General features: G+C 47.8%; 1 protein-coding gene across 3 annotated transcripts in view; it reads right to left on the bottom strand.

Moving 5' to 3' along the window:
- The window catches only part of ARMH4 (armadillo like helical domain containing 4), a 73,147-nt gene extending 61,027 nt beyond the window's left edge, over positions 1-12,120 (bottom strand). For all 3 annotated transcript variants that reach the window (XM_037396092.1, XM_037396093.1, XM_037396094.1), the window contains exons 1-4: positions 12,073-12,120; positions 4,499-5,882; positions 2,319-2,531; positions 888-1,103 (exon numbers count right to left, since the gene is read on the bottom strand). In XM_037396092.1, coding sequence (XP_037251989.1) covers positions 888-1,103; positions 2,319-2,531; positions 4,499-5,825 — 1,756 coding nt within the window. In that variant the 5' untranslated portion in view covers positions 5,826-5,882; positions 12,073-12,120. The remainder of the gene's footprint in view (positions 1-887; positions 1,104-2,318; positions 2,532-4,498; positions 5,883-12,072) is intronic.
- Between the last annotated feature and the right edge of the window lie 3,157 nt (positions 12,121-15,277).

Below are 15,277 nucleotides of genomic sequence, written 5' to 3'. Positions count from 1 at the left end.
GGATGGATGAGCAAGCTGAGGTTTAAGTAGGAGAGCGCAAGAAGCAGAAGTGAAACAATTCTCTGCAGGAAAATCACAGCTGAGCTGAAGAGAGAACCGATCTGAGCTGCAGACCAACTCCAGAGTAGGATCTACTTCACCTAAACCTCTCTTGATGGGTGTTTTCCCAGGTGGAATTTGCATCGCTAGGTTTCAGCTGTCCAAAGACAGCGAGGGAGCAGACTCCAAGACTGGCAGTGGGCAAAAGCAGCTCAGGAGAAGGAAGTTCAGGGGGTGAAGCAAGGCCAGAGAAGCCAGTAATGGGACAGCAGCTTAGCAGGTAGCTTTGAATTGGAAGATCACGTCAAAGGGTATGCATCCTTCATCTCTCCCAGCAGTGTCACACAGGGAGCACAAATAGGGCATCACTTGTCCTGGCAGGGTTTCAGCCAGCCGGACGCTGAGACCACCATCTCATGCTGAACATCCCCCTGCATTGCATGTGGTGACAATTTTAGTAGTAGGGTGGCAAGGGCTCTCCAGCGATCTGAACATGTTCTCATGAATGTCACCTGGTACAGGGGCTCTGCAGTGGATACACACACCCCAGCAGTTACAGGTGCACAGCCAGACTCTACTGCAACAGCAATATCACTGCTGCTCTCTCCCCAAGGGAAAGTTTCACCCTTTCCACCACTGCCACTTGAATTTCAGGCATCCTCCATGACACTGTTCATTGCTTGCTTCCTGCACCTCCTGAAAGGGGACAGGCTGTTCAACAACTATATTAGGAACAATGACATATGCACATAGTTGTATGCCAAACAGACAAGCCAGGGCTCAGTGTCAAGGCAAATGTGCCACTCCACATGAAACTGCCTGCCTCTTAGCCTTGGGATCAGTGGTACCTTCTGACTCCAGGCGGTCCAGCCCATAGGTCACAGCTGTACTGATCCTCCTCACAGATGGAAGAGCTGTCCTCCTGACAGAAGCCATTGATGCTGGAGTTACCAGGACTGCAGTTCTGCTGGATGGCTCTTCTGTCTGTCCAGACTGGGTAGCAGACAATCCACCAGGAGCTGGAACAGCCTTCTCACTGGTGACCAGGACCACTTCTGCGAGATCTACAGAAGACAGGAGGCAGCAGCAGTTTGGCACAACTGTATTAAAACCCCCACTATTTAAGATTTCATTAAAAGTTGGTTCTTAGAGTGAAGTAAGTTAAATTCTTGCTATTTCAAGATGTGTAAGTAACTCTGCTGTAATGAAAGCTCCTCCTCCAGAACAGACAGCACAGGAGGTTTCCCTTAATGAGAACTCAACTAGGTTTTACTTCCATTGCTTTGAGGACTGCTGGTCACCATGCCAAAGCAAGATCAGAGCACTGAGACACTGTCTGAGATCTGAACTGAGGGACAGATCTAATTGCTTATTGCAAAGATAAAAATTAGTTGAATTCATAATTCAATCCCGGAAGCAAATTAATTAGTGGAAACTGCTGGAAGAGCCTTCTCCCCCCTACAAAGGGACCTTAAATTAAGAACTACAATGCAAATAGTTTTTTTCTTTTGATGCCCTGCAATGTAAGAATTACCAGAAAAGTTGCCCAGCAGCAGTTTCATTACAGTGGTACCTACTACTCCAGAAATACACTGAAGCTCAAAATCAGCTTTGTGCTAAGGGAACCCTTGCTACACTCCTACAGGCTTGCTACTACAGGCTGTCAAGACTACACGTACCTGCCAAGGTGACGTCAAGCCAGTAGACAGCAACTAGATGAACACAATTGCTTAAAGCATTTCTGTATGAGTTACATCAACCTGATAAGAACTCACCATTTCTAAATGGAAGTGAACATCCATGCAGGCTGCCATACCCAAGTCTACCTCCCCACCACTGCTTCCATGACACCCTGATGAAACATCTTCATCCTTTTAGACAGAGGATCAGCAATCTGTGACTACCTTTGGCTCCAGAAGTAAGAGCTCTCCCTCCATAAATAAAAACTGGCTTAAATGTCTAAGGCTAAAAGTCAGCTTTCTAGCAAGGATACATGTGGTGAGTTTGTTTTGGGGTGATTATTTTTTAAAAACCTCTACTCCACTGTTATTTGGGGCAAAAACATATGCTGGCATATTTCAATGTGATTGATCTGGTAGCATGGGCAGAAAGCAGTGGCAGCCCAGGGCTAGAGGCAGCCTGCAGAAGGCTAGAAAAAAGGTCACTTGGAATATGGATGCTGTGCATTGAGACTTCAGTGCCCAAGCACTGATATTTGTTTCAGACGTACTATCTCATCTTGCATGGAAACAAACCCAGTCCTTGAAGCAGAACCCTACCTTCTATATCTGGAGTGTTTGCCATAGAGGAAGTACCAGTTGTCACCAGCATCTGGACAGCACTAGGAACAGTCAGCATCTGGGTGTCCTCCCCACTGTTTTCCTGGGGAAAGTTTGCAGCTCCCACTCCCTGGGTAGCACCAGGCACCAGTGTCACAACTGACAGAGCAGCATCAGCCTCCCGGGCAACTGTTGTCACCTCCTGAGTAACACCTACAGCAAGAACATATGTCAGTACCAACTCACAGGACAGCTGACAGCAACTGAACAGACATTTGAAGGAATATAACTCCATGCATTAGCATTTCCAGAGCCACAGTGCAAGTAGCGGGTCCAGCCGAGTATCAGGGTAGCGTAGCATAAAGACAAACATGAAAATGTGCATAACAGGAATGAAAGCAGCGGAATCATTCCTGATTTTCATAATTGCCCCTTAGGGACACATGGAACCCCTGGGGAACAATGTCAATGACTACAGCACTGAAGGTTCGTGGGAGGAAATACCATTTGAAGCATGTAAGGCTGCCAGAACAGTGTTTTTAGTGACCAGCTCTCATTACTGTAAGACTTGGGCTTTGTAGAAGGGTTTATTTTTGTTGCACAAATCTTACTGATGGTGTTGTTTCACCAACATCTGGGTAATGGCAGAGAGGGAACCTGCTGACAAGTCAAGTGCTTATAAATTAATCTAGAAGTTAATCAGTCAGGTTTCAGCACCAACATGCAATTAGCTTTCCTGCTTTTACAGCAAAAGCTAGATCTTTTTGATGCAGCGAGGGGAAGTTATCTTTTTGCCTCTGTAACATAAGAGGGAAGATTAAAGATAGCCAGCAATTAAAACAAAGTCCTAAACTTCAGCTCATGCTCCTCCAGCCTAGGAACACATCATTGCCCAACACCTAACCAGACTTTTTTTAGCATTCCCCCTATATTTTAAACACTGAGTAGAAACATCATCATTAGGCTGAAGGTGCCATCTCTGCAGGTTAATACAGTACAGGGTGACACCATCAGCCTGTGGCAGGCTGCCTAGGAAGATTTCTGCCTGCTGGTAACAGAGTTGGCACAAACACTGAACAGTAAGAGTCTGGTCACAGCTTCACTCTAGGGGGGGAGACAACACCAGGTGCTTTTGTTAAAGGACAGCACAGAGCCCCAGACAGATCTTTTGATCTGAGCATACTTAAGAAATCATGGAAGATACCAGTTACAGCCTACCGGTACAGCTTGCCTGCTCCCGGATTTAGGAAGCATTTACAGCCATCCATTGTCTCTGCACCTTCTGCATCAACTGCAAGTGTCTATAGCTAGCAGATGAGAGCCAAGTGATCCCAGATGCTAATTAATTTAAACCCCCAGGAATTATTTCCCTGCTCTGTTTTCCAGGGCTTGAGAGTGAGCTAGTGCAAGGACGACCTTTGGGTCCTTGCACTTGCCGTATCAAAGTGACACTTGGGGGAGTTTTATCCTCCTTGAAATAAACTATTTAACCACTGGGTCAGAGGCTCGGCTCCTTCCTAGCCACAGGGGTGGCATGCCAGAGGGTTATTCAAAGCAGATTTACATATATTTATCTGGTCAAGGCAAGACACCTACAACCAGACTATAACCTTCCCCCTCAACCACTATGCGAGCACCAAAACCAAAGCCTCTGCTTTGGTAGTACCCCACACATGCAGAACATTAACAAAGAAAAATTTTTAGCCAGCACCAAGTCTCTGCTGATGAGACTATTTCTCGACAGAGACCTCCATGCTTAAGCATACGCTTCAACCCCAAGCTCAGCTGCCGCAGCCTTTCCAGTTTGTTACTATAGCCACCCTCTCCCAGCATGAGGAACAGAAGAGGCCGCTCAATACAGATACTTCACGTAACACTCAGGACAGGGTACCACCCAACAGACTGTCCTACCCACAGTCAGGGACATCGTATACAGGAACAGCCAAGCTGAGGCAGTACTTTATAGATGCAAATTATCGGTTTAGGCTGGTACCCCTCCACAAAGGTCTCACAGATTTTCGGGGGGGGGGGGGGGGGGCACGGGGCAAGGAAGAGGTGTCCTACCCTCTATTGCAGGTATCACAACCTTTCTACACTTTATCCCCCTGAAAGGAAGCACAGATTCCCAGGAGCACCCCTCTTACACTTAGAGGAAAGTGTCTGTAACAGTCAAGTTTTACCTTTCCATGAGCTTTCCAGAGTAGGAGAGAGATTGGACTGTTTATTTGTCACCACAACAGCCTCTGGCTGTGACAACAGGATGCTTTTTCCCTCCTCTGCTGTGACTGCATTTATGTTTTCCAGTGAGTCCAGATCAGCCATGTCTACGCCTGTCAGGTTCACAGTGTGGAGAGCATCACTACTGTCTGTGGAAGCTGCTGGCAGCACCTCCCCTTGCACCAGCACTGTGCAGTTGGTCTCCTTGGCAAGCTCAGGAGTTGGTGGAGGGGCTGCTGGGGATGGCAGCATTCTTGTTGCATCTTCTTCCTCCCTCACACCTCCCTGCAGTGTCTGGGATGGTTCTGTCACCCCCAGGTCCTCTGTCACCTCCTCGTGAGATGTGCTTCCCCCTTGACTTACATCCCCCAGTTTCGTGTCATCCCAGTCAGGCGGCACAGTGTCCACAGGGTGGATAGTGACAGTGCCAGCTGTGGTGGGCAGCTCTCCTTGCCTGACATCTGTCCCTGCTTCTAGGTGGAGAGAGGCCTCAGTCACCATGAGGGGCTGTTTTGCAGCCACAGATGCTTGCACAGTCAGGAACTTCAGAGGGCTCCCTGTGTGGGCTCTTGGCATTCCCACCTCAGAGGTCACGTCATGAGCCTGGGGAGTTGGGATGACAGGGTGGATACCAGCTGTTTCCCAGCTGGGAGAGTTGGGGTACAGCATGGACTGGGGCACAGTTGAGGGGTGAGAGCTGCCCTGTGCCTCCTCCTCAGCTGTCCCAGAAAGGGGGGTTGCTGAGAGGTCAGCAGAGCTGTGCTTTACTTCAACACCACCCTCTGTGGTGGACTCACTAACAAGACCACCGACAGACTCCTCCTGGACAGCAGGGTTCAGCGTGGTCACAGCTGTGGTCAGCATGGCCCTGGATGCATCACCCTCATCCAGCTCTGACTCTGTGTGACCAAGCTCCTCACCCACAGCAGCCACTGCCGCAGCAGAGGTGTGAGCAGCCACGCTCTGGCTGCCTGGGATGACATGGCTCTGGCTTACAGGCAGCATTTCTCCTTCTCCAGTGAAAGCTTCATTTAAGGGCATCCCAGATGGCTTTGCTGACACTCCAAGTGGCTTTTCAGAGACAGTCTGCTCAGAAGGGCCCGGGTTATTTTTCACATTCAGTGTGCTTGTCCTTTCATCTTGCACACCACTCCTTGCCCAGGGGCCATGCTGGATCTTTGTCATGTCCCCTTCCTCCAGTGGCTGAGACGCAAGGCATGATGGACTGGAGGACAAGAGCAGGATGCTGCAGGTGACTATGCAGATGTTAAATCCTATTGATCTACTCATAGCTGAGAAGAGATCTGCCCAGAAGCCTGCAAGACTGACAAGTCCAGAGTGCAAGACCTAGAAAGGGAAAGAAGAACCAAGATTACACATACCCATAACCACCTGTTGACCCAGGGCCTTAAATAACTGGGTGACAAGTCCTAAGCATGCCAGTCTATGGCCAGTTCTGAGCAGACCCCTCCTACATGTCCCAAGCAATGGATCCCTCCATTTATTTTACTGTTCCTAGCTTACCAGTCTGAAGTTTCACACCAGAAAAAAGCAAACCTTGATCTAAAGCCCAAGACAGAGCTTGCCAAGCTCTCACCCCAGTGGGCGAGTGCTGTGCTTTACCCAGTAGAGATCAGACTTGCAAGCCTATGATGAGGATCAACCTGTTTGTCCTTTACCAAGTCCACAAGTGATACTTGTCAGGGCCAGACTGAAGTCTCAGGCCTGTTCCGACAAGCCCTATTCTGTGCTTTGACACAGAAAGAAACTAAAGAACTTGCATGGAGAGCAAGGTGGCTCTATAGGGTGCAATACAGGACCAGAGCCGAAACAAGAGGCTTTAGGGCTGCATTAGTGTCATGTCCTGTATGAGGTCCTTGGCCCCACAGAGAAAGGCTAAGCCCAGACAGCAGCACTGCTGCATTAGCACAGTGTTTACGCTGCACTGCACCATAGAGGCACTTCCAGAAAGTTTCATGCGTATAATTGTGTGCTTCAAGAGTTTCCAAGAGAACACTGAACCAGTAGTCCAGCAGTGATCCAACCAGCTGACAGCCTGCTCTTGGCAGGCTCTGTTGCCTCCAGTAACAGCTAAGGCTGCAGGACAGATAGAGGACCTCTCAGAAGCAGCAACCACCTGCTCCCAGCCACCTCCTTCCAGGCAGGTGCCTCAGTCCTGGGCTTGTTGCACCATTGCTCAACAGAAGACCACCTCATCCAAGGGCCCACTCACATACAGCACTGCTGGTTACACAGATCTCATGCACGAGGCAAACAGCCCTCCATCACACAGCAGATCTTGTAAGGTCCTCTTCCTCCCAGTTCCAGGAGGCAGCTTCTCAGTGGCACCATCAAGCCCTATGGCAAGAAGCTTCCAACCATCAACAGCTTCACTTGCTTTGGCTGGTATGTTCAGATTAACAGGTGAACTGCTCTCACCTTTGAGCAGCAGGACTAACCAATATTAGTTAGGAAAGAGGTTGGGGTCATCAGAACTACTGCTCAGTCCTCTCTAGAAGACCCTCTGCCCATGGGCTCCAGGATGACCCCCTCAGATTGCTAGACACCTCATTTTCCCACCCAAGCAGCATGTAGATAACTATTACTGGCACTTGTACACACAGAGTGCAGCAACAAGCTGTCTAGCACCGCTTTGTTTTATACAAGGGTGTATCACTCCTCCATGTCTTATCATGCACCCATGTGATGCTGTGCAAGAGGTAACCACTGCTGTGGAGAGCGGGATCTCAGTAACACCACATTTGTGCTAGTCCATCTAACTCAGGGGTCCTCAAACTACGGCCCACGGGCCGGATACAGCCCCCCAGGGTCCTCAATCCGGCCCCCGGTATTTACAGAACGCCCTGCCCCCCCACACTGGGGGTTGGGGGGGGGAACCAAGCAGCCGCAGATGACCTCCTGCCACTGCATCCACGCGCCAGCCCCCTGGTTAAAAAGTGTGAGGACCCCTGATCTAACTCAAACACCCTCTGTGTCCTGCTGCTCATGTATATTTGTCTCCTTTTGGAAAAGCGTTATCTGTCCAGCCAGCTAAACACAAAACCAAGATGTCAGAAAGCCTGTATGACATCTGGTCTGGCCACACACAACTGTGTATTTCCATTGTAAAACATAACTCTTACTCCACACAGGAGAGAGATTTCTCTAGCTGAAGACCCTTAAGATCCACAGGGCTATCTGTAACGCAAAAGAAGGGACACACAGGTCAGAGTCAGCTCCTGCAGGCTCCATTATCTGCTTGAGCCTTCAGGGCACACTGAGTCACTTTTTCCACTCTCCCTGCAGCCCTGACCCTCAGCAGTTTGAGATGCTGGAATAATTCCCTGTCAGAGGCCACACACACTACCAGGTGCTCAGGGACAAACAGAAGCCACCAAAGAGCTATTCACCAGCAACAGCTTAGATACCTTCCACTTTATTTTTAGCATTGCCTTTCTCTGGAGGATAGCTGGCCAGCCGCCTATCTCCTCTACCCTCCCTGCCAAACAAATAGCTGAAAACTGACAGTATTCAGCTACTCTTCCAGGCTAAACCTTCATGTGCTTTTGTAATCAAAAAAAAGCACTAAGTGTGCATTACACAAGTTAAATTGATAGTCCCCGATGACATGCATCTGCCTTGCCATGTTGGTGAATTTAAATTAAGTTCACCTCATCATGCCCCTTTAGCAAGTACCAGTTAAGACCAGACGTATTGAAACATCAAGATGGTTTGGGTTTTTTTAGATCCAAACTGTTCTTTATTTAAATACAGTTTCTCTAGACATCAGGAGTCTTTTTAGGCTATGCAAGTAGTTGCAGCAGTGGTTAAACCTAACCAGAACTCCAGTTGCACTTGAAAGACAGCCATAGTATTTCTTTTGCAGTCATATACATTATCCATATGTACATACATTTGTAGGTTTCTAGCTCTAGGTTCTCAAATAGCCTAAGACATTCAGGAGGTGGTTAGCAGTAGTAGTGAAACATTCATCTCTTTTCCCAACAAGCTTACTCCACCTTTACTAGGATCAGGAGCGTCAGTGACTATGAGGGAAAGCTGCTCCCTAATAGGCTTTTAGAGACCCATTAATGAAAATGTATAAAAAAGTATGAAGAGGCTTTCCTCCTTCTGGCTAGTAGATAATGTGGGCAGTCAGTACTAGCCTGAAAAAGAGTTTCCAGGATAATTTGGGCAGCCTCATACAGTTTCCCCCAGTCTGAAAAGCACTTTGGCCATAGTCCTACATTTGTAAAGGGCAAAAATAACATCGGAGAGTTATTTGCTCAGGAAATCCACAACAACTAGATCTAAGCTAACCTAGACCTCTACATTCAATGAAAGCTGGAGATAGCGGCACGGAGCTTGCTGCAGGATAATGGCTCAAGTTCACGCTTCAAAAAAAGATTAGTCAGAGCTTAAAAACTACTTAGCTTTAGGAAGAGGCTGGATTAGACAGTGTATGAACAGCAGACACCTGTCTATCTTCTTAAGCAGAGTTTGACACCTTGCTGTAGCACTTTCACTTAATGCAAAAGTGACACAGGTTTTAGCAGGTAGCTGGCTGCAGAGCAGTTTGTTACTCAAGCTGTATTGGGCTATACATTTATCCCCCCATCTGGCTACTTTTATAGGCAGTCTGCTCTACAGCCTTAGCCAAGCAATAAAAGCAAGCTGTAGCATGCTGCTCCAACCAAGCACCTCCTATATAGTAAGCCTAAGCTTTTTCATTACTAGCTTGAAGCTGTAGAATAACCCTGTTCCATGCCGCAGGAACTCCCTGTCCCCAGATTTCACCAGGCATTCTCCAAGCCAAAGCCCTGGAGAACAGCTGCCAAGCACTGGCCAGGCTCTTGGAAAACTAATCCTTGCTTCAAATAGGAAGCACACACAGAGGTTGAGAGACAACACCAGCAACTTCCCCTCCACTTAACAAATCCCAAGGGATGCAGTTCCCCCAGCTGCAAAGGCAGCACAACCGCAGACAGCCAAGAAGCTTTATCTTTAGCACGGCAGGGGGCGGGGGGTTTGGAGTTTTCTTTTAACACCTATCACTTATTAGGCTGGAAAGAAGCACAAAGGACTGCTAGATTTAAAACAGGTGCCAAAACCAGCCATCTCCAGGAGCCACCCATCAGAATATGAACCATCTACTACTGTGGGCAAGTCAGCAAGCTGAGGGACAATAAATAAAAACTGGTCACCAGCTGATGCAGTCTCGCAGACCCAGTTGCATCTTTCTGAACCAGGCTGCTTCCTTGTGCCATACAGTTAGCACTAGTAATAGCTATTAAACCACTAACACCCTCTGTGAATTTGGGAGACCTGTTTTAAGAGTCAGCTCTTGGGAGGTCTGACAAAAGCCAGCTCAGAAAGAACCCCAGCCAGCTATGGTCACTCCAACAGGGTATACTTGAAGGGGACAAGCACAGAGCAGACCAGATTTCTCTCCAGTAGCTGTTCCTTACATGGACCAGCAGTTTGTGGACACATGCTGCAAAGAATTAAGCTCTCCCCTCTGCCCCAGTGGTATGCAGCTACTCCCGAGGAAGGCTTTTTAGAGTTTTGCACAGTTTACTTCAGAGAAAACTCTGAAGAAAACCATTTACTGTTATTTTCTGCCTTTGGCAAGTTCTGGCTGTGCTTTTCCTGAATTGTTGAAACAGCAAGAAAAAAGCATCAAGCTTTTAACTCGCTTGAATTAATAACCCTGTTCTAACAATCCTTCTCCCACACTGAGAGGACACTTTTACTCCAAAGCTGAAGTGGCTGCATGCATCATATAGCAGAGAGCACAGGAGATTAACAGGTCAGCTTCAGACAAAATCACTGTCTAGCCTTTGCAGAACAGAGCTTTCTGCACCTCCAAGTACAAGCTTGATTATGCCAGCTTTGACTGGCTGAACAGTCCTGGATTGCTCAGCTCTGCAATTCATCCGCTGATTGATAAGGGAAATGGACAAAAATGCTACAAATCTTTTAATGTGAAGATTTAGCCAAAACATACAAGTCAAGCAACTACCAGCTATCAAATGCTATGTTACCAGAGTGCTAATGTACGCTACCCAAGCCTTATTACTCGTGGTGAATACAAAAGCCAGCTGACAGTACACTGCAGAGTGTACTCCTACTTTTGCACACAAGCTGAGAAAAATGCCTTCATTTTATCTTACATTATGTCCTTGCCCAGTTCAATCAAGTGAATTGTAGAGCTGATGCTCTTACAGCACATACTTCAGATAAACAGACCTCAAACAGTTAAGCCATCTCTAACAGCTCACCGTGAAATCCCAACAGTTACACGACTCTACACCAGCCACCAGTACAGCCCAAGTCCGAGAAGCAAAACTGTGTAGACACAACTACACTTTGGAGGGGCACATCCTACTCTACCTTTGAGGACAGATCCTTACAAGCTAACAAATAAGGTTTAATATTCTGTAAGGACAGCTTCCTACCAGTCCTAGTGAGGAACCTTAATACATAATACATCACCTTCACTCCCAGCATTGGTGTTCCAGCAGCAGTTCTTTGAGAAGTGAGAGACAAGACATGCTTTAGGCATTATTTCCCCAACTAAGCGATCACTTGCTTTGTTCAGAACAGCACAGACCACCTATGGAAATCCCTACTCAGATTTGCAAGTAAAAGCCACGTAGCTCTTCGTGGCTTCTGACCCGTGCCAGGTCCCCAGCACCACAGAAGTCAGAATTCTACCAAATCCCCAAGGTATTAAAAAGACTGGGAGGAGGGGGGATTTAAGAATGAGGCAAAAGCGTGCAGCAGTTTTCAAACACCAGAGGATGGAAATGCTGCTCTCCAGACTGACTGGGAGCAGAGACAGAGCCTTCAGATTCCAATCAGCAAGAAACAGAAATTTCAGTGCCTCACCTAACACAGACACCAATACCACACAGTGGAGCTCCTGGAGGATCATGAGTCTCCACAGATGAAGGTTTAAAATCAGATTAAATACACCTTGCCCAGCCCTTTTAGCTTGGGTAGAACCTGTTTGTTGGCCAGAGAATGGGATTAGGGGTGGCTCAAGGTTTGATTACACCCAGCACACCTGCTTGCAGGGCACAGATCCATCCCCCTGTCCTTAGTCATATTTACAGGTGAGCTCAGAGACCCACAAGTGCATCCTTTCCCTGCAGCCACCCACCACGACAACCCATCGTGTGCAAACAACCACCCAGGGATTTCTCCAGCCCAGGCCCGCAGCAGGACAGAGGGACAGCAGCGGTCACCCTCTCTCCATCACCACGGGGAAATAAACACACCCACACCAGGATTTTCCAAGAGGGCACACACACCGGGATCCCCATCCCCCGGGGCTGCAGGGAGCAGCAGCCCGCTGGCCGGGAACAAAGAGCCGCGCCGAGGATGCGCTGCCCCGCGGGCAGCCAAGAATCACGGCCAAAAAAAAACCCCAAACTGCAGAAAGACGGGGCACATTCGGCTTGGGGGTGGGGTGCTGCTCGTGCCTTACCCCCCCCCCCCGGGCTGCAGCAAAGGGGCGCACCCCCGGCCTCACCTGCCTCCCGCCGCCTCCGCCCGGCACCTCGGCGGCGCGCCGCGCTCGCCCCCAGCGCCCCGCGGCCGCACGGGCGGGGCGGGCCGGCCCCGCGGGGCGGTGTCGGGGCGGTGTCGGGGGCGGCCCGGCCCGCTCCGCTCCGCCCGGGCGCCGGCTCCCGCCTGCCCGTGGCGGGCTCGGGGCTCGGCAGCGCCGTACCGGCGGGGGATGGGGGGGTGCCGCCCGCGGGCCCGTGTCTCCTTTAGTCCTTCTCCCAAAGGAAGTTCCAGCACCCGTCAGAGCCGCGGCCTCGCACCCAGCTCTTCCTCACAAGCCGGGACCGGAGCCTGCCACCCAGCCGGCGCCTCTCCGCTTGTAAGATGTAGGAGCAAGGCCTACAGCTCCCTTAGCTTTCCATCGGTTACAGATTCTCCTCCGGTATTTGTGGCTGTAGACATCACCTTCCCAGTACTCTGACTGCAAAGGAGAGCTTCTTAAATAGTATCCTACACACTTATTGGGAGAGCTTATTTCAGTTTCTTTTGTTTGATTGTTTGTTTGTTTTCTTTAAAGACTGATTCAGTCCAGAAGAAAGCAAGATAAACAATTTCACTCTTGGTTTTCTTCTCCTACCTTCCCCCCGAGAACCCCATAGCTAGCCTAACAACAGGAACGGATAACCTGTACGCCATCAGGTCCCAGCATACACATCAACTCACTTTGTCAGAGCCCCTCAGAAGCCCATACCTTACCACCCAAGCCAGCTTGGTGCATCCATCCCTGTTCAGCCTGGTGTCACCATGGTGTCTCAGCTGCACACATTTTGTATGCTGTCTCAGGCAATGACCTACTCAGAGCGGTGCTGCAGCAGATGCAAAGTGTTCATGGTGAAAAGAGACAAAAAATAATGTTCTTTCAAAGGAGGGCATGGCTGGGGCTGAGAGATTTAGGGAGGAATTGCTAGGGGGGAACGGAGGGATGATATAGGAGACAGGAGAGTCAAAATCTTGACTTTGCTATGAATGTGCTCTACTACATTAAGTGAAAACACATCAGTGAATCCCTCTGTACTTCCAGTTATAATAACAATCTTTAAAATAAAGTTTTGTTTTTGTTTTTTTTAATCCTCAGACAATGTGAGATTTAACCTGCTAGTATGTGTCAAAACACTCAGCTCTTTACATAACATAACTGATTGAATAAAACAGAAATATTCCTTGTCACGAAATGGTTCGTAATTATTTTCTCTTTGTTGTGCTACTGGAAATAACATTTATATTACCGTTTTGTTCTTTTTGCTATACTCAGCCCAATGTTCTACTGCTCAGATTTTAGAGAATTGAGTGTTTCTCACTGGATTTCAACCAAACTGGAACCAACCCAATTCATTTTTGGTAGCATTCTGCACCCAATATTAAAAAAGACAGATTTGTTGTAGGTCAGGGCAATTTCTTTCAGGGTAATATTGCTAACCTCTGCATAAGTTGAAAATAAAATGTAAAAGCGCCTGTATCGGCAATAAAGAGAGTCATTCGGAAAAGACATCAGAAAGAACTTCAGTTAGGCTTGTTGGAGCAAATTGTCAGACAAAACAACAGGAATAGTCCCTTCTGGCTTTGTATCTATGAATTGTGAAATCTGAGAAATTATTCATGAATCTATATTCCTAGTGCTGCAGCATCTTTCAAAAACAAACAAACAAACAACAAACCAACAAATATGTGAAAAGAAAGGATGTTTACTCTCTCCTTTAAGGGAGTTGGCAGGGGCGGGGAAGAGATAAGAGCTGCATTTTTGTGGCCATTTTAATAGACCATTAGCTCCCACATTAAGGACCCAAAACTCTCTGCAAGTTCATCTTCTGTTCCACCCATTTCATTCCAGTGGAGGGCTCTAACTGAGAGGAGGGGATGGCTCAGCCATGGAGTAGGTGCCACCTCTGAAATTAATGGTGTAGCCAGATTTTACAGCAAATTGAAATCAATGCTGGTGTTGGAAGAAGGCTTCGCCAGAGTCAAGACAACGCTCAATATGAATTATGCATCTTGCTCAACTTTATTAGTTTCTAACACTACTTATATAGAACCGATACACATGCATATTTGTAAAGCAGAAATATAATTGGTTAGTAGTCTCTAAACATGCGCGGTTCTCACACCCCTAATTATCATGACTAAAATAAGCATTCTATCCATGTAGCTAATTGTGTTGCTGTGCTTCAGCCTTGTAGTTTGTTACTCCCTATTTTCCCATACCGGTCCCTATCTTTCTTGGCCCAGCAGCTGTACCTTGTTACAGCCACGGCCTGTTGGCACAACATAATTACTTGGTCTCTGGATTCAAGGATAGCTCAAGGCTACCGTTCTTGTTAACTTCAGCACAGCAACTTCAGTACAGTTCTGATTACGGGCCTATTCTAATACCAGGCCTGGATTGTGCAGATCTTCAGAGATTCTAAGGCCATGCTTCTGCAGCCATTCTTCTACATGCGGGCTTATTTTCCAGTGCAGTGCTGCACATTGTGGCAGATCAGGCATTGATTCCCAAGCTGCTCAGTCATCCGTGTGTGGGGAGAGGGGCAGGAAAAAAGACCCTCCCCTGCCAGAAATCAGAGCCATCAGTGATAAGTCCACCAGGCTTGACCCAGAGGCTTGGCTGTAGTAGCTACAAAATTCACGCCTAACGGTTGACCTGGGATTCGGAATGAGGGATATTGTTTTCAACTCTGTTTCTATGTAACCTTTAAAATTAACAGGAAAGTTATTTAAAATGCAAAGCATGTGTAACTGCTGCTCTACTGTTCTCTAAGGCATGCAGAGCACTAATAGATTGGAGAGGTTTTCACTTCCCCCTTGTCATTGACTGACTCTGAACCCAGATTGGCACTGTATACTCTCAAGGTCAAACATTTCACTGATCATCACCGTAACCAAAATAGTTATCTATGGTTTTTTCCCTGTCTGAAGTTGCAAATTCCCCATACACTGCAAGTTTCTCTACCCTGCATAACCTGCCAAAATCACGGCCTCCTGCATTATCAACAAAAAAAATCTGCAGACTGAAAGGAAGGAGGCATGATGAAAGAGGCAGAAATCAGCAATCACCAGAGTGCACTGTTTTGTTATTCATTTCTATGATTTATCAGTTGGAAATACTGATTTTTAACTTGGTTCAGTATGTCACAGAGCATATACTTTGCACTAACAAGCAAAACTGGCCCCATTTC

The sequence above is a fragment of the Falco rusticolus genome, chromosome 7 (assembly GCF_015220075.1).
Source record: "Falco rusticolus isolate bFalRus1 chromosome 7, bFalRus1.pri, whole genome shotgun sequence".
In the NCBI taxonomy this organism is placed as follows: Eukaryota; Metazoa; Chordata; class Aves; order Falconiformes; family Falconidae; genus Falco; species Falco rusticolus.
The sequence above is the reverse complement of the archived record's forward strand: the minus strand, read 5'-3'. Positions and strand labels throughout refer to the sequence as shown.